The sequence below is a fragment of the Galeopterus variegatus genome, unplaced genomic scaffold, assembly GCF_000696425.1.
Source record: "Galeopterus variegatus unplaced genomic scaffold, G_variegatus-3.0.2 Scaffold234, whole genome shotgun sequence".
Classification (NCBI taxonomy): Eukaryota; Metazoa; Chordata; class Mammalia; order Dermoptera; family Cynocephalidae; genus Galeopterus; species Galeopterus variegatus.
Genome location: NW_007726345.1, coordinates 146421 through 169385, shown reverse-complemented (window position 1 = coordinate 169385; position 22965 = coordinate 146421). Strand labels below are relative to the sequence as shown.

General features: G+C 48.3%; 1 protein-coding gene across 1 annotated transcript in view; it reads right to left on the bottom strand.

The window, feature by feature from the left end:
- Positions 1-22965, bottom strand: part of STK32B (serine/threonine kinase 32B) — a 131900-nt gene that overhangs the window by 22718 nt on the left and 86217 nt on the right. The window contains exons 5-7 of the mRNA XM_008566327.1: positions 12034-12137; positions 2773-2889; positions 497-622 (exon numbers count right to left, since the gene is read on the bottom strand). Of these exons, the coding sequence (XP_008564549.1) occupies positions 497-622; positions 2773-2889; positions 12034-12137 (347 nt within the window). The remainder of the gene's footprint in view (positions 1-496; positions 623-2772; positions 2890-12033; positions 12138-22965) is intronic.

Genomic DNA, 22965 nt, shown 5'->3' with positions numbered 1-22965 from the left:
AACACGTTCTCACACATACATCATTCATTTATGTGTATAATCCCATCCCCAGGGGCGACCCTACCTCTGTTAACGTCCATGAATTTGTTTAAATTAACTTATTAAAAATGGTATTTATAAAAAAGATAGCAATGACATGAGAATGTGTATATGGTAAAATGATTGAATAATCACACTGGAAAGCTGAACTCAGCCTCCTATAACAAACATACATGGGAAGGAGACTAAGGAAGTGCTTGCACACAGGAGGTGTCACTCAGTGCAAGACAGGAGGCTCAGTGTCCAAAGGACCCACTACAGGAAGAGAAGCTCTGCAGCTGGAACCTTAGAAATCAGGTCCAAACCCACCCTGAATCTCAGTGAACCATGAACCCTTTGGTCCTCAAGTGGCGGCAGCCAGCAGAGGACTCACAGGCCAGCTGCTGGGGTCATGCTTTGCACCAGGGCGGGGACCCTGTAGAGGTGTGGCGTGACAACGCATGGGAACGACACTCACATTGGGCACAAAGCCGGGCCTCAGCGCCTTCTCAAACACTGCGTCCCAGTTCATGTCAGCCAGGTAGGGCACACTCTGAATGTCACTGAGGCTGGACAGGCGGCTCTCAGGGTCCTTGGTCAGGAGCTGCAGTCAGAGGGCAAGAAAGCTTCCAGGAACTGTGCACCCACTGAGGCTAGCAGGGACTCCGAAGGAGGAAGTCTCAGGATAGGGAAGCCTCTGCTCCTCCTGCTCATTAATGTCATGCCCTGTCTGGGTCCCTGTTGTTGGAAGCACCATCTGTGCTCATGTCTTTATAGCCAGGGAAGGACAGGGAGGCGAGGCTGCTCCTGCAAGGTCGTCCGGCAGGGCTCTGTTGGGGCAGGGACTAGATTTTCAGCCTTTGCGTTCCCTTCTGGGGCTAGAGCCCCGTAACAGGCTGCCTCTCACTGATGTCTGCAAAGGCTTCCAATTAAAAATAAGGAGAATTAGCTGCCTCATCTTAGGACTTCCAACATGGTAATGGGAGGCTCAAAAGTATAATAAAATTTATCCCTGGACGGCTATGAGGTGACCCCTGCGGACTAATGGATGGCCTCATTTGTAGCCAAGGGGACAGTTTTTAGCGTCTTTTCAAATTGAGTTTCTGCTAATAAGAGGTGAAGCAGTTTAAAAACAACCAAAGAATATTACCTTGCATCCAAACAGGGCTTCCAGCTTTCCATGACACTCTAGCTTATTTAATGCAAAGAGCACTTGGGCTAAAAGTGAAAGGACAGAGGCCCTGGTCCTGGACTGCCACTGAACAGCCGTGTGACCTCGGGTGAGCTGCTGACTGCTCTGTGCTCCCTGCCTTGTCCGAAAGCAGGAACAATGATGGCAGCCCTTCCACTTCCCGCTCATTGGATGAGACCCAAATGGGACCAGTGAGGGTCTGGCACATGCTAGGGAAGGGTGTGACACCCAGCAGCCCACAGGTGGGAGTGACCGCCCCACCCCCACCAGTTCGCTTCCACCTGCCACTGCAGACGTCTCCCAGCTTTTCCCAGGGAGTGGGCTGGAGTTACGCCCCATGAGGGACACCCAGCAGGGATGGCATCTGTGGGTCATGTGGCCTCCCTTTAGAGGCTGGAGGCTGCCCCAGAACAATGGGTTCAGATCTAATAAGACTCCATCCCAATGCCATATGCAAGTTCCCTATTCAGGGCAGCTGTTCTGAAAACATGTTGATGCCCAGACCCCCATGGTGGCCAGAGATTCTGATTCATCAGGTGGGCTGGGAGGTGCAGGCACTGGCAGTATGTAGGCTTCCAGATGATTCTAATGAGCATTCAGGGTTAAGAACCACTGATTTATGAGAACCAGGTGAGGAACTCTAAAGTAATTTTACTAGTTAGTAATTCAACAAGTCATTTATAGTGGTGGAAAGACTGAGAGCTGGGATCTGGTGGGAGGAGGGCTTGGGTTCAAATCCTGCCTCTGCCCTTTACCAGCCCTGTGGCATTGATTGAACGATTCTGCTTTCCTAAGGCTTAGCTTTCCCATCTCTGGTATCATCATGATAACACTACCCTGACCACAGGGCTTGTGAGGATTAAGGGAGAAGAGCCACCACGTGGCCCCAAACAATACACTCTCCACCAATGCTGGCTGCTGTCGTTATCTTTTAAAAATAACTGGGTGCCAACCATATGCAAGACTCAGCTCTGTGCATCTTGGAGGATTCAAAGGCAGTCTCAACAAGAGGGCACCAAGACCTCCTGCCTGTGCCTGACCGGGGTGTGCATCAGAACCTCCCAAGAGCTCATCAAGACAGTCCGGCCCCACCTCAGGGCATCTGCCTCAGGAGGTGTGGGGTGGAGCCAGAAAATATGCATTTCTAATGTGCTTCTGATCCAGGGACCGCACTTTGAGAATCACTGCTTTATTCCAATAGCAACAGTTCCTGCAAAAAGTCAGATGTCCAGTCTCTTAGAGCTCAGTAGGTTAAAGACCATTTGTAGCAAAGATTTAAAAAAAATCCATATGCATTATCTATTTCTATTTATCAGGAGCCTGTAGTGGAGTGGAAAGAGCCTGGGGGCTTGCTGTCAAAGACGCCATGGTTCTTTGACCACAAGTGCATCCCCACGATAGAGCTCATTACTCAGCATTAGAGCCCAGCTGACTTGTTATTTCCACCACTGTTATGCTGTTCTGTTCTCTCGCTCCTTCACTTGCTGTAGGGCTGGTTAGTCATTAGCCTAAATGCCTGTAGTTCCCTGGCCCAGCAGGCCGGTGGCTGCCCTGCCTCGTACCTTCTTCAGCAGGGCGACTATCCCCTTGCACCACATGGAGGAGTAGTGGACACGCTCCATCTTGAACATGCTGAGGATCTCGTCAATGGGCGTGGCCGAGTGGATTTCATACGGTCTCTGCAACCAAAGGACAACAGCTGGAATCAGCAAGAGAGCTACCGGGAAGCCACCCACACAATTTAAGATTATGCAAATTACAAAGGATGGTTTATCCTTCCCCTTCAGTAAACAGTGCGTGTTCCTCTCTCACGGCAGAGCAGGTGGCCGGGACCCATGCACCAGCAGTAACCAGGCCTGTGGGACAGAGTGGGAACCCAGGGGGTGCTGCTGCTATAGCCACAGGAAGTTTCATGACTCTCTAAGATCACACAGCCTGTAAGTGGCAGAGGCAAGATTCACTCCCAGCAGCCAAACCTCAGAGTCCTTGCTCTGATTATAGGCTGGGGAGCTGACTCTCACTGTTCCCGGGACACCCAGCAATACCTCCAGTCACAGACCCCACCTGTGGGGTCTCAGCTGGGGGGCCTCGGCTGCACCCTTTCCCTGTCCTGGCTGAACTGGTCTGTGGAATGGGCAGGACTGAAATGGCCAGTGTCTGGGTCTGGTGGGACTGAGAGCTGTGAGGACACTGGACTTCCTCCACCCATTGTCCATCCTCCCCAGCAATAAAGATGTGTGCACTCTGTGCTCCCCCAATTTCCAAGCTGGGTAGAGCATGGGGCCTCCTGACTGTGTCTTCCCAACATTGCCACAGGGCCTCCTGACTGTGTCTTCCCAACTGGGTAGAGCATGGGGCCTCCTGACTGTGTCTTCCCAACATTGCCACAGGTGGTTTTTTGCTTCTAAGAATCTCTTGAAGCTTGGGAAGCCTTTTCTGACTGACCCTGGGGACAGGCTTGGAGAGCACTGGAGTGTCATTCAACCCCTACCCCCCGAAAGAACAGCTTTTCAGGAGCTTCTTCGTCCTCCACCTGGCTCTGTGGTCCAAGATGTTCTCATGGGTTGTATCACAGACAAATGACTCGGGACTGTAAAAGCAGTCATTCCCAAACACACGTGGTACAACATCTCAACTGATCCTGGTGAAGTTCTGAGCAACGAATTCATAGTAAACCCTGTGAACTTGCCAATGGGTCCCAGAATCTTTTCCCAACTACCTAGCTTGTACAGAACTCCTGCATTGATACAAGGCAGTAAAATTATTGCTGTCTATGTCCTCCACGAAGCTGGGGGCTCCTCGAAGGTGGGGATTATATCAGGCTCATCTCTGTGTTCTTGGGGCCCCAGGCAGTGTCTGCCACTGTGGCAGGGTTCCAGAGCTCAATGATGAGGGTGATGAATCAGTCCATCCACAAATATTGGTTGAACACTGACCATGGGTCAGATGCCATACCAGGATCTCACGGCATATAAGGCACCAGCTCCAATCTCATGGAGCTTCAATTCCCACTGGGCTGCTGCAGACAGAAGGTGACAGTCTGAGGGTGAAGGAGGGTCCTGAGCCCTGGGTAAGCTACAGTTCCCTGGAAGGAAGGAGCACCTTTCTCTGCACCAAATAGGGGTCCCCTGGGGAAAGCGTCTGCCCACAGGGGTGAGTCTGTGCCATCATCTGAAGTGTCCACCCAGCAGGGGGCCTTTTGCTGGCTGTCCCACTCTTATCATTTAATTGACTGGGACACTCTCCATTTTGCCCAATAATATGCAGAGCAAACCAAAACCTGTGGGCTCTCTAGAAAGTCTAATTAACTTGATACCCTGGCATTCTTTAAATATTTTTTTAAACCCCCCCCCCCCCCATTTAACGGGAAGTGGGGTATGCATCTAGTGACAAGCACTTTAAAGTTTCCACCTGCAGGTACTGCCTGCTGTTGCACGTGAGGACGCTTTGTGCTTCCGCAGTAACCACAACTACCATCATTAGAAATAACTGGAGCCAACATTAACTGTGTACATTTGTTATGTGGTGCAAAACTCACAGAACCTGAGTTAGCGACGACTAACATGACCCTTTGACAGAAGACAAAACAGGGCACCACATCCGAGAGCTGGACACTGAGGTTGAAGGCCAGGCAGTGTGACCCACCAAGGCTCGACCACTGCTGTTGTGGGAGGAATTATGTCCCCCCAACATTCACATGTGGAAGTCCCAACTCCCAGGACCTCAGACTGTGATCTTATTTGAAGATAGAGCCTTCCCAGACATAATCAAATTAACATGAGGTCATTAAAGTGAGCCTATTCTCATATGGTATCTTCATGAAAAGGGGAAACCTTACATTCACAAAAAGAGGAAATTAAGGCACAGAGGGATACACACTTAGAGGGAAGACAATGTGAAGAGATGTAGGAAAAAAACCCCAGCCATCCATAAGCCAAAGAGAGAGCCAGGAATGGATCCTTCCCTCATCGCCCTCCGAAGAAGCCAGCCCTGTGGACACCTTGATCTTGGACTTCTGGCCTCCAGCACAATGACAGAATACAGTGCTGTTGTTGAAGCCACCTAGTATGTGGTACTTTGTTACAGCAGCCATAGGACACTAATACAACTACCTCACAGCCCACACACGAGCTGTGATTGGAGGCATCTGATTTCTGCTTTGTTCTGGAATGTGCAGGTGCCCTCTGCAGACAGGGCCCAGGGGTGAGCAGGACAGGCATGGCTCTGGCACACTGAGCTTGCCGCCATCTTGCAGGAGACGGCAGCAGAGAGTTGGTAGGTCTGGAGCGAGTGCTGGGGAGGAAACCCATGTGGGCGCTGGGCACATATGAGGGGGGAGGAAGTTCTCTCTAACCTCCAGTGGGGGATGGCAGGGAAACCAGAGCTTGGGAACACCACCCAGAGATGAGCCAGGGGCTGAGGGTTTGATTTCTGGGCTACTTTCTGCCTGCCTTTCAATGAAGTGTTTCCCTTATCCCTGTCCTACCCCATGCTGGACACCCAGCTGCTGTAGGTGCAAGGACCTTGGGAGATGATGTAGTCTCACCTCCTTCCTCACTTTAGTTAGTTTTTGTTTTTTTTTTTGGCAGCCAGTCAGTAAGGGGATCCGAACCCTTGACCTTGGTGTTAATCAGCACCATGCTCTCCCGAGCAGCCAGCTCACCTTCCTTCTTTTAAAGGTCAGGAAACTGAGGCTCAGAGATGAAAGGAGAATTTCTCAACATCTCAGAGAGACCTGAATACTTGTTCCCTGCTCTTTCTGTAATGCCACCAGCACCCGAGCATCCAAGCACCCAATTGGAGAAGAAACCAGAAACAAACATGAGGACTTTTCTTGTCATTTGCATTTCATTCTCTATTTCCTCCTTGGTCACTTCAGGGCACTCATTAATTCTGCTTTTCCACCAGACCTCCAAGCGAGCTGTGTAATCTCTGTAATTCTCTCCACTTCTAGAGGGAACCAGGCCAATCACAATAACAGCAATGAAAATCGTGATTAACTATAATAATGATGTGAGGAAAATGGAGACAGAATGGTCAGACCCCCTCACTTCATATCCAGCAGGACATGACTCAGCATGTCCGCTGCAAGTGTGTTACGTAAGAGCAGTGTAAGTGCACATGTGTGCTCATGTGCTCCTTAGTTAGTTGCCACTATTGTCTACTTCAGTATAAAAGACAATGGCTCTGATCTGCTGGCCAGCAGACCTCGTGTCTGAATAAAGCATGTCTACCTTGCCAATGGGTCCCAGAATCTTTTCCCAACTACCTAGCTTGTGACCTGCATGGGATGGGGTTGAGCGGTCTGTGATCCAGCCTGACAAATGATAACTCTAATAAACCATGACACAGATGCAGCAGGTACATTTAGAAATAAGTTTGGAATGCTATGAGTAAAGTTAGCTCTGCAGCTTCAGGCTCCAGGTTCAGCCCTCACCTGTTTGGGTGGTTGTAGAAAAACCCATAACCTTTTACAAGGATAATGGCAAATATTAAGATTAATATTCTGTCTGTGGGTGGCAAAGGATTCTATTGATGCTTAGTCTCACTCGTCGGCCTTCAGATGTGTTGACTCAGAAAACCAGGTGGTATTTTTGCATGTATTGTTGGTAAAGACGATCTTAGCAATAAGACCCTGAATATACTCATTATGGTGTGCAGGTGTGTCTCTATTCCAGGACACTCAGTTTACAAAAAAATGCCAATTTCCCAAGAAATAGAGAGAAGACAGAGAAATAGAATTGCCGTAGATCTGTTAGTTTAACCATTAGAGCTGAGTGGGGCCTTGGAGACCATCTAATCCAATGTTTTTTCCCAAAAATCTTTTTACTCAAAATCTGAAATACAGAGCAGATGCAAGTGAAGAGCAGATCCTCAGGCAATTTAAACCTCCAAAACTTGGGGAAACATTCCCTGCCCTCCTCCTTACCCCTGAACTGTTGAATCACCTCTGCAGGGTCTTAGAGTCCAGGAAACACAGCTTGAAAAACGCTGAAAAATTCAAGAAGTTCCTTCTCCTCCCTTGAATGGAGGTCACAGAGTCCATAACCTCCCAGGCTTCTGAATCCTGGCACAGTGAAGTCAGGGCTCCCACTCAAGGACCAGACCGAGGACGACTGTCTCCCTTCCTTTGTCAGGTTAACACTCCAGTACAGCCCACCCACCCAGGGTACACCCAGAGGGTCTTAGTTCTGCCCTCCAGCCTCTAGGGGGAGCTCCAGAACCTCCCGTTCCTCATTGGCCTCTCCACACCCCCAGCCTTCTCTGTCTATGCATCCCCAAGGAGCATTGCTGATTGTGGCAAGGGACACACCCGGTCATAGCAGTGCTGGGTGGGCAAGCAGAGAGGGTCAAGTCCTCCTGGTGCCAGAGAGTGGGCGTTCAGGGCCCCAACCCTTGTCTGTACTGAGGTCCCCTCTGTGCAGTGCCATATGCCAATGGCCTCACATTCAGGATCTCATTCAGTCCTTGTCATTACTCTGCAGCGGGTACTCAGCCAGGGATGGTTTGTCCCCCAGGGGATATTTGGCAATGTTTGAGACATTTTTGGTTGTCATAACTGGTGGGGATTTCTGCCAGAACCTAGTGGGTGGGGACCAGGGATGCTGCTGACATCCTACGACGCATAGGACGGTCCCACAACAAAGAATTTTCCTTCTCCAAATGTCCAGAGGTCGAGAAGCTCTGTGCTACGTGCCCGCACTGCTGTTCTCTCCATTTAGTAGACAAGAAACCGGCTTACTGGAGATCACTCGGAGGTTGTGAGGCAAAGTTAGGATGTGAACCCAGAAATATGTGACTCCATATATCATATACCCACTTAAACACCATGGCTGGCACCACATCTGCACCACACTGCCTCCAGGGCAAAGCCATCTGCTGCCAGCTAACCTCAAGTCCTTTCTAGACTGTCCCCTGACTGTCCTTCCGACAGGTGGTTGGGCCAAAACACTTGCTGAATCAGCCTCAGCTTCCCTTCCCCATCTGTGCTCACGCTATTCCCTCCAACAACTCATATGCAACTCAGATTGAATGTCTCGTCCCTCAGAAACTCTCCCCTGCTCCTCTAACCCTAAGTCGTCAGTGCTTTATCTACGTCGACCTGTCTTGTGGAATCATCACCATGTGCATAGTTACTCAATGATCAGCAGCCCTCTGTGTTCCAGAGAAAATGCTCTGGCCACATTTTCTCATTTGATTCCACAGTGACCCCGCAGGTCTGCCTCATAATTCTTCTTTTTTTTTTTTTTTCCTTTTTGTCTTTTTTCGTGTCCGGCAACGGATCGCAACCCTCAGTGTCGTGCCCGTACCGGACCGGGACCGGTAACGGGATTGCAACCCTCGGTGTTGCTCCCGCGCCTCGCTCAGCCAGTGAGCGGGAACCGGTCTGTATGTGGGATCCGAACCCTCGGCGGGAGCGCTATCGCGCCCCCAAGCGGCGCACTGTAGCAGTGCGCCACCGGGCCGGCCCATAATTCTTCTTTTATGAAGGAGGAAGCCAGGGCTCAGATGAATTAAGCAACTGAGCCCGAATCACAACACCGAGAAGTGCAGAGTGTGGAGGGGAACCCGTCTCTGCTCACAAAGCCCAAGGGCCTGACCCGCTAATGGTGAGTAACCGGGTGTGATTCAGCCTTTGTTTTCAGGGTCTGTCTCCAGCGTTTGAAGGGTGCTAATTTGAAAGGGACACGGCCTGCCAGCAGGCCCTGCCTGGGTCAGGGACCCAGGGGGAAGGGCAAGGAAACTAACATTCACCCAGTGCTGACCATTCCTCACTCACCGTGGAGGTAGTTTACGTCATCGGAATCCTTTAATTCTCAAAGCAGCTTTGAGAATTTTTCTTCCTATTTATTTATTTCTTTTGTTAACACAAGAGGATTCTGAGTGAGTATTCAATCTGTTCTAAAAGACTTGCTGAATATCACAGGTGGCGTACCTGGTGGAGCCAGGGTTTGAACCTCTGTGATTCTCTTTCCCTGTTAGAAGGAGGCAGCTTTCGGTTGAGTAAGAAGAAATCATTCCTAACCATTAGAGCTGTCCAAAAGTGACACAGATTCTTTCAGGAAGTGAGGAGGTCCCTGTATCTTGAGGGTAATCAACAAACAGATAAGTGATCACCCGTCAGGGAGACTTCTAGTTGAGTGGGACAATGGTTGGGTGAAGGATCTTTAAGTCTCTTCTCTGCGGTGGGTGTCAGTGGATGGGAAATCTCCTCAAATCTCTTCCCATAGTGATCCAGGCAGAAGGACAGGGTGACTGGGGTACAGTGCTCTGAAAGGGAATTCTGAGAGGTGGCACTAACTTGGGCCTTCTTAGTTCACTTAGCAGACCTGCAGGGGTAAGAACTGAGATTCTATCTGGGGCTCAGAGAGAAGCTGGATCCGACTGATGTCTCCTGTCCAGCCTACAAGCTCCACCTGAGCTCACAGGTGGAGATGAGGACCGAACCCAGGGGCTCTGACACCTCATCCAGAGCTCCTCCTGCACTGTGCCATCCCAGCTGATGCCCTGCCACCTCCACCCAGGGCCCTCCCGCCCCACAGCCCCTCGTGTTCTCCGCACGTCTCACCCAGCCCTGCAGCAGCTCACAGGCTGTGACCCAGGGACCACAAGCCTACCAGTGAGACTCGGTGACCCTGCTCTCCCAACAGAGTGCTTGGCTCCTCATGGAAACAGATGGCTGTTTTCTGGACTAGAACTAGAGTATTCCTGGGTCTCTGGCCAACAAACCATATTAATACCATCAATTTCCCCCCATCATTTCTAGGTTTTTTTTTTGGGCAGCTGGCTGGTATGGGGATCTGAACCTGTGACTTTGGTGTTATAAGGCAGCACTCTAACCAACTGAGCTAACGGCAACCCCCCACCGCACCCGCCATCATTTCCAGTGCTTTCCAACTCTAAGATCCTAGAACACATACTGGGAAATTCCAGTTATGAATTTCTTTCATTTTCTGAAATAAGGAGCTCCCAGGTCCTGTCAGGGATGCTGTCACTGGCATGACTAAGGAATTGCAAGGAGGGATGAGTCCTAGACTTGCATGGTCTATGGGAAAATATGAGCATTTGTCAGCACAGCTTTTTGACTGACTCAGTTGTTCCCAGTATGAGAAATAGAATAAACAGAGTGAACCCATCGCCATCCGGGCCAAAGTTCAAGACAGACAAAAACATTTGGGAGAGAGATTTCCACTAGGACATAATGAGCTTTCTTTCATTCAATTACTTTGTCCCCACACCAAGGCCCCCATCCCTCCATCTGCCTCTCTCACTTCTACTGAAAGTGGCAAGTGGATTTCTGAGCAGAAAACTAAGAATTAAAAATGAAACAGTTTATTTTTGAAGCAGCAGGAACCACTCCATCCTCGGGGCTTTCTGCCAAGCTGTCATCTCTGGCTGCTCTTGCCCATAGGGAATGACCACCAAAATCCTTTCTGCTGGTGGGCGTGCAGCCACACTTAGGGCAACTGCTCACTGAGGTCATTGGTGTGATGGATTAGCTAGGTGTGATGGATTAGCTAAGATTCACAGCCTCTGGCGGATGCCTGCATGCTCGGGTTCATGCAACAGCACGGACCCTCATCTCCGCTCTCTGAGTGTGTGTCAATGGAACCAGCAGACGGCAAACCAACCAACCAGGACAAGTAAACCGTGGGACTTTAATTCTTTTCATTCAATGGCTCAGAAAATGAACAAATTCATATTTTCTTTGCATTCTAAAAATACCATATACAGTAATTTGGTTTTTGAAGAATTCAGCAGAAATAATTGAGATCAAGAGCAGAAAATAGTTGCTTGAACTACGGGGTGATGATTATTATTTGCACTGACAGTGCTCATGGTTTACATCATTCATTCATTCATTCATTCACTTATTCAATTAACATCCACTCAACTCCCTTTATCACCATGCAGTGGGAATCCCCACAATAAATAAGACACTGCCCTGCCCTCTAGGAGGGCACCTTCTACTGGCATGCATATGCATGTATGCAAATTATTCTTAAACAATATTAAAATTGCAGCTGGCTCTTAGTGGGACACTGGAGCTACAAGGATGAGTGAAACGCAAAACATGCCCCTCACGGTACAGAGGCTCGTGAACCCCACAGCTCCAACTCTGCAAAACAGACCGAAAAGATAATTTCACCCCCGTTGTTCAAATGGAGAAGCTGTGGTCCTGGGAGGTGAAGTGACATCATTTTCAAATGAAACTTGTGCAAAGAAAACATGCCTCAAAATTGCTGTTAGCCATCATACTTTTCTGCTCAAATACAAATGAGTCATTAGCTGCCAAATAGCTTCATTAGTCATCTTTCGCTATTAAATTTAGATGAAATAAAACAAAAACATGCATTGAATGCCCCATTTCTATTGGACATTTAGCTATGTATTCAGGGAAGAGATGAAACCAAAAAAAAAAAAAAAAAAAGGGGGGGGGGGAAAGAAGCACGGTCTTTACCCTTAAACAGCTTCCAATCAAGCTGGGAAATCAAGCACGTGCTGTGGACTCAAAGAGGACAGGGTTTGCAAACCTGAAGCCAAAATGCTTTGCCTTTGACTTGCCGCTGGTTAGCGGTGGACCTTAGAGACCCTTCCCCTGTGGACACCCATTTCCCCATCAGTAGAAGGAGAGAGCTGGGCAGAAGCTCGCTGAGGGCCCTTCCAGTGCTCAGGTGACACCCAGACAGTCAGGACCGAACCCAGGGGCTCTAACTCCTTGTCCAGTGCTCCTCCTGGACTGCGCTGTCCCAGCCGACACCCTGCCCTCTCCACCCGGGGTGCCCCACCCCACAGCTCCTCATGTTCTCCGCATGTCTTACCCAGCCCCGCAGCAGCTCGTAGGCTGTGACCCCCAGGGACCACCAGTCGACGGGGTATGAATACCCAGGGCCGCCGTCCACGTACACCTGGAACACTTCTGGGGCTGCCAAAAACAGGACAAAGAGAACATCATTGTGCACCCCACTTGACGGCTATCACCCCTTAGAAAGGGGACACGAACCCAAATGTTTTGGACAGTGAAACCGGCACTCCTTCCACGATGCTTGTGGTTCCTGCTTTCAGTGAGCCACGAGTCGACTTGAGAACAAGTTGCAGGCACCACAGGCAGCACCCATGTGACACTCCAGGGCGGGATAGAAATGGGGTGCCCTAAGTGTGCGGTGGACAGGCGGTCTGCCCAGTGAGAGTCCAGGCAGGCCTGGAGGAGGTGCATTTGATGGTGCAGCAATCACGGTCAGCATGGAGACCAGATGGGGCAAATTCACAGTGAAGAGCAGGGAGCCAAGCCTCCAGGGGCTGGGAACCTTGATAAATGTCACTTTGCTTCTGGCACCAACAGCCAGGAAGCTTGGAACTCTTTGTGCTTGGTGCCTATCTCAGGAACGACTTTATTCTAGCATATAGGTAACATCTAATAGGAAATACCCAGAACAGGTAAATGCACAGAGACTGAAAGCAGACGGAGGGGGCCAGTGGCTGGGGGTGGGGGGTTGGGCAAGCAGCTGCTCTTGGGTGCAGGGTTTCCTTTGGGGGTGATGGACACATTCTGGAACTAGATAGCGGTGGCAGCTGTGCAACATTGTGAATGTACTAAGTGCCACTCAATTGTTCACTTTATTTTATTATTTTTGCTGCTGGCCAGCACAGGGATCAAACCTTGGTGTTATCAGCACCGAGCTCTAACCAACCGAGCTAACCAGCCAGCCAGAACTGTTCACTTTAAAATGGTTAATTTTATGTTATGGAAATTTCACCTTGGTAGAAAGAAAGGTAAAGGACGGAGGCCCAAGTGCAGTGGACCCTTATTCCTCAGGAGACTGCACTTGTGCCAGGGGTTCCCAACCCTGCCCACTCCCAAGAGGCTGAGTGATGCGTTCATCTCGTTGCCTTGCCCCAGCCTCAGTGGGCCAGGAGGGCATCGTAAGGTCTGATTGCTCACACTGACTTTCAGGAAAATTTTGTGAAATGTTGATTATTTCTAGCAAATTAATTTGCAGACTAGCATTCCATTGTACTGCCAAAATCTGTCCCAGGAGCCACAACATGTGGTGATTAAAGCTGCCTTGACTCAATTTGCAGACTGGCATTGAGGTGGCATGGGAAGGGGAAGGCTGGATTGAGGCAGGAGAGGGAGGGTGGGGACGCCTGGATCTGGGCTGTTGATGGGCAGCGTGACACTTCAATCTGACCAGCAGCCAAATTCCAGCTACCCGTGTGCTCCGTATTTTATAGCGCACTTCCACCCCTGGGCTCTCCTCTCCTCTTCATAACAGCATCTGGGGACAGGGTATTGTTTGACGCATTTTACAGATGAGGTTCAGAGAGGGCCAGTGGCATGTGAAGGAGCCACACAGCCAGGAGGTGCAGAGCTGAGACGTGCCTTACACATGGCTCAATCCCTGTTTGCAGAACATACTCAGTGCCATGTTGGGGAATGACGCAACTAGGATTTTGAGGAGATGTCCCCTCAGGTTATTTGATCTTTACAAAGGTACCAACGTGGTGTGTTGAGAAATAGGAAGACCATCAGAGTACCTGGAGCAGAGTTCTATGAGTGACTCAACTTCTCTTTTTGTCCGTTTTATAAAACATGGATAACAATAACAGTTTATCCATTGGGTTGTTGTGAGGGTTAAATATGGTAATACATGGCAAGAGTTTAGCAGGATCCCTGGCCCGTGTTGAGTTCTGTGTAAACAGTAGGCACTGTTAATAGGAGTTGAATTGTCGTTCAAGCCTCTTCTTCCTCGGTCATGCTTAGCCCCCACCACCCACCTGGTCACCCAGACCAGAGACCTGGGGCTGACCTCACTCCCTCCTCCTCAGCCTCATGAACTAGTCTCTGCGCCCTCGGGTTTTGTATTTTCAGCAATGTTTTGCTTTCCCCTTTCTATCCATCTTAGGTCAGTCTGAGTCCAACATCTGGTGAGCAAATATTTATTGATTTCTTAGTGCGTGTCGGGCACCGAGTGGTATATTCTGGTTCCCACCTGGAACCCACACTAAGCCTGAAGTTGAGCTTGAACCTGCAGGGACTTCCTTTCCTGCAGCTCGATCTGGGTCCTTCTTCTCTCTGTCCTGAGGGTTCCAGGAGACGAGTCACGTCGTGCTTGTCTGTGAACCTCCAACACCTGGCAGCTGCTGGCCTTGCCCACAGCCACGATAGTGCAGGACGCACCGTGAGTTCAGAAATGGCTGTGTGTGCAGGGGCGTTCCCCATAAATCTCTGTCATGCCTGGGGCCCTGAGCCCATTTGGAATTCAGGACTGAAGCAGCAGTGGAGCAATTCTGTCCGGCTGTCATGACCAAACAAGTGACAAATGTCTGCAGTCCCAGAGAAGGTGACATTCCCTCCTCCCCTGCACACTTGGGGCTGATGCTAGAACAGAAACAACATTTATGTCGAAATCCCTATGCCACCAACATGACTGCTTTGGTGACCCAGAATCACAGTGCTTAGACTCGAGAGAATCGTCCAGGTTTAGAGCTGGAAGGACAGGTACGAACCACATATACCTGATAACAACCTTTCACACACAGATGAATGAATAACAACAACCACAGTTTGCCAGTGCTGTGTTAAGGATTTTATGCATATAACCTCTTCAGTCCTCCCAGCCTCCTAATGAGATAAACAGCATAACGATCTCCACTTTTCTGATGAGGCAGCAGAGGCTTAAAGGGCTGTAGAGGGCTGCACGTGGCCCCAACACCAGATATGTCCAAATACCAAACCCGGTGCCCGTGAATGGGGCTGTATCTGGAAATGGATCTTTGTGGCTGTGATTAAGGATCTCAAGATAAAATCATCCTGAATTTAGGTTGGGCCCTAAATCCAATGACTGATGTCTTTATAAGAGAAAGGAGAGGGGGATTTGAAACACAGGGAAGAAGCCTGTGTAAAGACAGAGGCAGAGACTGGAGTGCTGCAGCCACAAGCCGAGGGACACCCGGAGCTGCCAGAAGCTGCAAGAGGCAATGAAGGGTCTCCCGAAAAGCCTTCTGAGGGAGAGCGGTCCTGCAGGCATCTTAATATTGGACTTCCAGCCTCCAGAACTGTGAGAAAATGAATTTCTATTGTTTCAAGTCCTCCAGTTTGTGGTGGTTGTTTCATAAAAACTAATACAAGGGATAATAAAGTTGCCAGGGTCACCAGCTAGCACAGCAGAGCTAGGATGCGTCTCTGTTTTGACTCCAAAGTCCTCTCCCCTGTACGAGGCACTGCCAGGAGCGACTGAGTTACCTGGGGACTGGTGCTTGGATGCACCCTTCTGCCCTCCTTCCTTCCTCCCAGGGCCTGCCTGGTACTCAGCCAAGTACACAGTAGGCACTTAATAAATGCATGTTGATTGGCTCTTAACCCCCGATGCCACAGAGCTGGTCCGACTTATCAGTGTCTGCCTCAGAAGTGGAAACAGCTCACAGCCTCTTGGAATCATCATGGCAGAGGTGAAGGGTCCCTTGGAAACTACCACATCCTTGTTAGAACTGGTCACCAGGCCTGAGGAGGAAGAGTGACTTCCCTTGGTCACCCACGCACTGACTCTGTGGTCAAGTCTAAAACTCATGGTGGTGACTCCCAGGCTCAGGGAGTTCCCATTATTATAACAGTGACATTCAGCCGTCAATTCTAGAAGATTCTACCTCTTTAGTAGCTCCTGTGTGCTTCCTTGTCTTTGCCCACACAGTCCTGGTTGGGATTCCCATTCTTCTATCCTAGCCTCCTGCAGTAGCTTCCTGGCCAGTTCTCTGCCCCCAGGGTCTCCTCCTCCAATCTGTCCTTCTCGCTGTGGTGGGGCGATGACCTTTCCGACCACTGCGGCACCCTGCAGAAAGATCTTCCTATCGCGATGGCTGTTTCACAAACCGTGTTCCTCGGAATGCCGCCAGCTCGGTGCGAGGCTGAAGGATGCATGAGGGGAAAGGAATGGGAGCCCAGCCATGCCTGGGGGGTGAGAAGGTGCAGCCACATTCCTTCCTGCCCGCTTCTCAGAGCCTTTCCTGGGCTAGTGTACTTGCAGACTCCCAGAGGAACCCGACTCAGTGGCAGGATGGCTTGCAGATTCATTTGCTTGCTCCTGGAATCTTTTCTATATGAGATACCAGAGCTGGGAACCAGCCCGGCACTGTCATTGCCCGCCTGTAGCCCTACCATGCTACACTGTGCCACTCCGCCTGCCCATCGCCACCCGGGCATGTCACATGCTGTTCCTGGAACACCCTGTCTCTGTCTCTGTTTTTCTTTCCTTATTCACTGGGTTAACTCACAAAAAATGCACCTCCAGAGTTATGAGCCTGCCATGTGCCAGATGAGGCTTGTCACCCATGCCATTTGCTCCTTAGAGTATATCTCTGCTGTTACTATTTCCTTTCCCTTCCCCGCTCCCCAGGCTGGATGAGGGGTTTCCTCTTCTCCCCCACACTCTCTTCACCTCCTGCTGTGTTTTTGTCTGCCTCTCTCTCAACTGTAAGCTTCTTGAGGGTAGGGACTGTTGTGTTCTCCCTGGTGCCCCATGCCTTGCCTGGCACAAAGAAGATATGCAGGAAAGGTTTGTTGATTGATTAAAAATATGAAAGATCATAATAAAAGCAGCAAACACTTATACAGTCCTTGCTCTGTGCCAAGCCCTGTTCTAAACTCTTTACATACTGCTAATAAAAAAGTGAATCTTTAAAGGGCATCTGCTATGTCCAAGTCTTATTTTAAGAGACTAGCAAGTGTTAATTCATCTTCACTATGCATAGAATTTGAACTAGCGGCTCACAAGTCTTGCTGATGATGGGACCATATGCTCTGGGCCAACACTGTCAAGGCTGGGACCAAGGGCTCCCTGGGGCACCATGTGTGATGAGGCACCCCCAAAGGAGTAGGCTATGGCCAAGCCCAGAGAGGTTGTCCGGGGTCCACGGTCTGAACGCCTGCTTGGATTATGGATGAGTGAAATTTCCCAAACTTTCCAGAAAAAAGCCAACTAAAACTTTTAATGCCCTGGCGGGGGACATGGCTAACCTTGAATCTGTTTACCAGACACTGGAAATACCAAGTATAACCATCATCATCATGTACGTAGCATTCACGCAGAGCTTTGTAGAGCACAAAGATCCCTTCATACACCACCCCTCCATCCCTGAGGCACCCTAGGCCCATAGGAAGCAACTGAGGCCCAGAGTGGCTAAGGGGCATGTCAGGGGCCATGGAGGTGGCACGTAGAAGACCCCAGACCCCAATGCCATTCTTATAACTTCGAGCCCAGGGCTGAGTACAGCTGTTCCATTATGATGGCTGTGATGGTAACGTGGCCACTTATCGAGTGTCTACCACATGCCAGAAGCTCTTCGCCATCCTTCACATGTGGCATCTACTCCTTGGAAAGGCTCACATTTACCGAGCACCACTAGATGCCAGGGGCTGTGTTAAATTTTTGTGTATCATTGTCTCATGTTGTCCTCAGCAGGACCTTGAAGCACATACTATTCTCTCCATTTCAGGAAGCCGAGGCTTGGAGAGATTCAGTCCCAGGCCCCAGGTGACAGCTTGCGAGGCTCAGAGCCTGTCTGGAGCCAGGCCTCCTCCGTTCTCCAGGGTCGGCCAGAACGATGTTCAGCACCTAGTGCTGTCTCCTTCCAAGCCCACACATTCTCCATCAAATTATTTCATCTATATGTATAGGCTGGAAATAAAAAATCATATATCATAAAATATACATACACAAATACATACTTTATGTGTTTGGTATTCCAAAATGTTTCCACGGTGAATGTGTTAAATCTGCTAATTCAATCTGAACAAAAACCAACAGCATTTATGAAGATTCTAAGAACTTTACATTAGAGGAAATTAAGATTTCAACATAATCCCCTCCACAAAAAGTGGTTTTGCCACTCACGTGCACCTTAATAAAATTGATATTGAATCCTGTGGAAGATGAGTCTTGAATCCCACTCCCTGCCAATGCCTGTTTTCTTCCCTGCCACCTCCCGAGGACCTGTCAGTGCTGCCAGCCGCATGCTGCACGCACTATGGAATCTCGTGTGCTCATGAATAATGCACGGGGTGGACGTAGGGCAGCACAGAGACTTTGGCTGCCCCAGCACGGCCCAGGGATGTGCAGAGATCAGCCTCAGCTCCTGACAACTGTCTCTACCAGCAGCTGAGCAATTCTGCCAATGCTGGTTTGAAGTGGAAAGGGAGTTTTGATTCTAAGGGCATCAGAGCATCACATAATTAGCCTCCCAGAAAAGCAAGAGCACAGGGCTTCAAGTGAAAGAGGTTGCTTTGCTTCCCCTCAGAAATGTAGATGTGTGTTTGGCGGCCCTTGCCACCCTATGGTAACCATGCAGTTTGCGTCCTCATTAGACTAAAAATATGAAACTAATACAATATCCTCCTAAATTATCGTTACTAGCCTGCTGCGTTAGCTCTATGAATATCGCTGAAGGTTTCAGTTGCTGCAGTCGTGTGTGAAATGCTATTCCACATCTAGCCTACGAGCTGGCAGGCTTCCAGGATCTGTTTCTACAGGCAATTGCTCCCTTCCTGGCTGGGAACATAGAATTACTGCGTTTCAGCCTAGAGGGGAGTTTCAGGTAATTTCCTTCCTCCCCTGAATGTTCTATAAAGCCAAGGCCTATTGCAGGAGTTGAATGACATTATCTGGCCCAGCCAGGACTAGAACCCAGGTCTCCTACACACTGACAGTTTCTGCATGGCAAGACCTTGTCCCCTGGACACCCCCATCTCTCGCAGCTCCACAGACTCAATCTGTCTGAACCAAACTCCTCGCAAACTGCCCCTTCTCTGAGTTCTCCGCCTCAGCCTCTGGTGTCCTCAGTGGCACAGTCAGAAGTCTGGGTGTCATCTTAGACTCTGCACGCTCCCTCAGCCTCTGTTCTTTTGTCATTTGATTGGTCCCCAAGCCTCACCATTTTTCTCTTCCAGAAACTTCCTCTCTACCATCCTTTCTGTCCTCTACTCTGGTCCTTTTTCATCTCTGCCTGGACTCATGCCAGCCCCACCCATGTGCCTGCCTCCAGTCTGGTGCCCTTTAATCCCACCTCCACCTGTCCCCGAGAGGCCTTCCTAAGTCAGTGGAATAATGACACGAAGAGCTGAAGGGTGCAAATATAGTAATTATCCAGGCCTGCAATAGAACCTCCACTCTCATGCTTACTGGCACAGTGGCCTGGGGAAAGCTCCTTAACCTTTTACTTGTAGCTCAGTTTCCTCATTTGTAAAAATGAATACGATCTGCTACATAATGTTATTGTGGAGGGAAAATGGCGTTGTGCACATAACATTTATTGAGACATAGTAAGTGCTCAATAAATGCTATTTAATACTATTGTGGTTGTGTTATCATTTTTCACATGTTCAAATTACTTGCTTAACATCATTTCAGGGTTTCCTATTTACTGTAGGATAAAGTTCAAAGTCCTTAGTATGAAAACTTCCTAAAAACAGGTCCCGATCGCCCTCGTAGCCTATGTCTGGCCAATGTCCTTATTACACCCATTGTGCCAACTTCAAAGAAGAGGACACACTTTATTTTTAGTCTTCTATGGCTTCCCTGATGATCTTTACCCTGTTGTTCATACTCCTGAACTCCTACTCACACTTCAAAACCCAGACTAAACTTCACTCTCCCTGTAGAATGTTCACCACGTCTCTTGTTATTCCTCTGTTCCTCTCTTTCCCCCTCTCATCAATCCGTGTTCTGGCTTCTCACCAAACCCTTGTCCATTTCACTTATCATGCTGTATTTTATTTTAATTAATGGTGTTCATGCCCATCATCCTCATTAGGCTGTGAGCTCTTTGAGGGCAGGGACATGACTAAGTCAGCCTCAGATCTTCAGGGATTAGCATGAAGCTGATCTAGAAATAGATGCTCAATGCATCATAGTAGCAAAGAAGTTGAAGTCACAGAGTCCTGGCTTTGAATCTCAATGGCCACCTTTGCTGGCTTTTTGTCATTGGGCAAGCACTTAACATCTGAGAAAGTCTCAGATTCCATGAACTAGTAATAGCTCCCTACCCCATAATGAGAAAACATGTGCGACGTATTTAGTTCAGGGACTGAAACAAAGCAAGTTCCCAACAGGTGCGAGATAGTTTTTATTATATAAATTCATTATTGAATGGGCTATGAGATGCATGCATATATGAGACCTCATCTTATCAAGGTATGTGTTGTGCATCTTCCCCAAATGATGCATGAGCTCTGTCATAATTCTTTGCATTAAAGTGTGCTGACCAGCTGTGGGAGGCAGACATAAGTAGAATGCCTGGCCTCTCTCTGGATCCCTTGGGGGTAATTTATATTTCCTTGGCTCATAGCCAGATGAATACAGGTGTCACATGCTTCCATACTAACTTGAGATAAAATGAAAGCACCGCATCAGTTGTGTAATTTCTTTCTGGGGACTCTAGTAGCATTAACAGCAGCTGAAAACTTGTTTCATTAAAGTATGTAAGAAACTTCTCAGCTGTCAACCATTAGAACTTCACATGTCTGCAAGGGAAGAGAGAGGGGAGGGAAACTTTAATTGGCTGGTGAGTCAATGTGGAAACTCTGATAAGGTATAGAAATAAATGATACACCAGTACCAGAAACTACTTCCCGTGCAGTGTTAGATTTAACTTGTAGATTAAAAAAAAAAAAAAAGACTTCAGTACATTTTACACAGTCAATATTTGAAAGGGGAGATGATCAGTAGCATCTTCCACTGATAGAAAAGTTCATTAACCACTTTAAGGATCCCAGATTCTCTGTTTATCCAAGACAATTAACGCACTTTAAAATTTCCCACTGAACTTGCAATAGAAACCTATTGCTCTAATGTGGCAGCAGGTCCTGCGTGACCCAGCTTCGCCCACTTCTCCGGGTTCATCTTCCTTGCTTACTTGGCTCAGGTCACACTAGTTTTCTTTCTTTGTCTTCTTTTTTTCCCCCTCCTTGCACACTAGTTTTCTTTTGGTCCTTTCTGTGGGTCAAGCTCCTTTTTGCCTCAGAGCCTTGGTAAATGCAGTTCTATGTCCCTGCAATGCCTTTTTATTCCTTTTTACTGAACAATACCTACTCATCCTTTAGGACTCAGCTGAAAAGTTAATTTCTCAGCAAATTTACTTTTGAACCTTCTAATCTAATTCATCTACCCCATTGCCATTAATTCTTATAACCATCACAAACACTTCTGCTATGTTTGATATGTAGGGGTTGGAGCGTCATGCCTAGCCTAACAATGAGAAAAAGCTAGACAATCTATAAAATTACAACTTTTCTTGAACCCGACTAGCTTAAAATCTAAAGAAAGACAGGTGCTGTCTAAAATCTAAAGAAAGAAGAGATAGGGGTGTGAAGATTGGATTAACTTGGGAATAGCATGGGAAGAAAGCAGCGCTGCCATAGAAGATGGTAGGACAATTTCTGCTAAAATGCTTAATGAATTGCTTAACGTTGTGTATAGGCTTAGGTGAGAGAACAGAACCATTGTTTGTCCAGAGAAAACTTTGCAGCTCCTCTCTGCAGACCTCCCTGTCTTCTCATGAAGAATACTGGGGCAGGGCAGGGGACTATAGAAAGCTTGCCTTGGTGATGCAGGATTTAGGGAAGACAGAAGCTACTACTTCAGGAAAGGCATGAAGCCCTTCATAGATCCATCACCCACACACTTACAAAAGCTTTGAGCCAATGGCAGAAGGGAGGCAGATTCTGTCATGATAAGGGCGCAGGTGAATACTTATTGAGGATAGGGGAGGGAACAGAAAAACAAAATCACTACCCCCAGGAAAGGAACCAAAAGTTATTCTGGGCTCAGACAATTAGTGGTTTTCTACTTCTGAGAGACAGACAGGATCAATGAGAAATACCCCAAAGATCCCCAAGACCCATGGACACCTAAGACTAAGAGCCTACCTAAGACTGAGGCAGAGCCAAAGTAGCAAGAGAACATGTACTTCCCCTACCCCCAGCAGATCAGCAAGCATGAAATAACAAGAAAAAGAAGTCTGCTGCCAGGGAGCAGAATGAATGTGCAAGGAGAGAGACCCTATTTAAGGTGCAGGATCACAGGGAAACCCTGAAGCTGAAGGTGGAACAGGAACATTGAGAAAAAAACCTTTGGTAACCCCATCAAAACCTAACTTGAGAGGTGAGGAGGTGGCACACTGAGGATAACCATAGAACAACAAAACCCAAATAAAGTCCACTTCCTGATTAGATTGCCTTAATTCTCTCTCTCCTCACACAAAACTAAAGGCATAGCATTAGAAGAAAAATGGCTATTTCCCAGCACAAACATTATCCTACATATAATGTCCAGATTTTAACCAAAAGTAATGAGACACATGGCAAAGCAAAAAACAAAAACCTATTATGAAGAGACAAAGAAATCAACAGAACCATACTCAGATATAAAGTGTTAGAACTAACAGACAAGGAATTTAAAACATATCAAAGGCTCTAGTGGAAAGATGGACACCTTGCATTAACAGATGGGGATTTCAACAGAAAGATGGAAACTATAAGAGTTGTATGAAAATACTAAAAACAAACAAAAAAACACCAAACCACAGTACCAGGGATGAAGGATGCCTCTAATAGGTTCATCAATAGACTTGAAGATAGGTCAAAAGAAATTACCTACATAAAACACTAAAAGAAAAAAAGCAGGGAGGGGAAGAATAGAGCATCCAAATACTGTGGGGGAATATCAAAGGCCTAACATACTTGTAACTGAAATCCCAGAAGC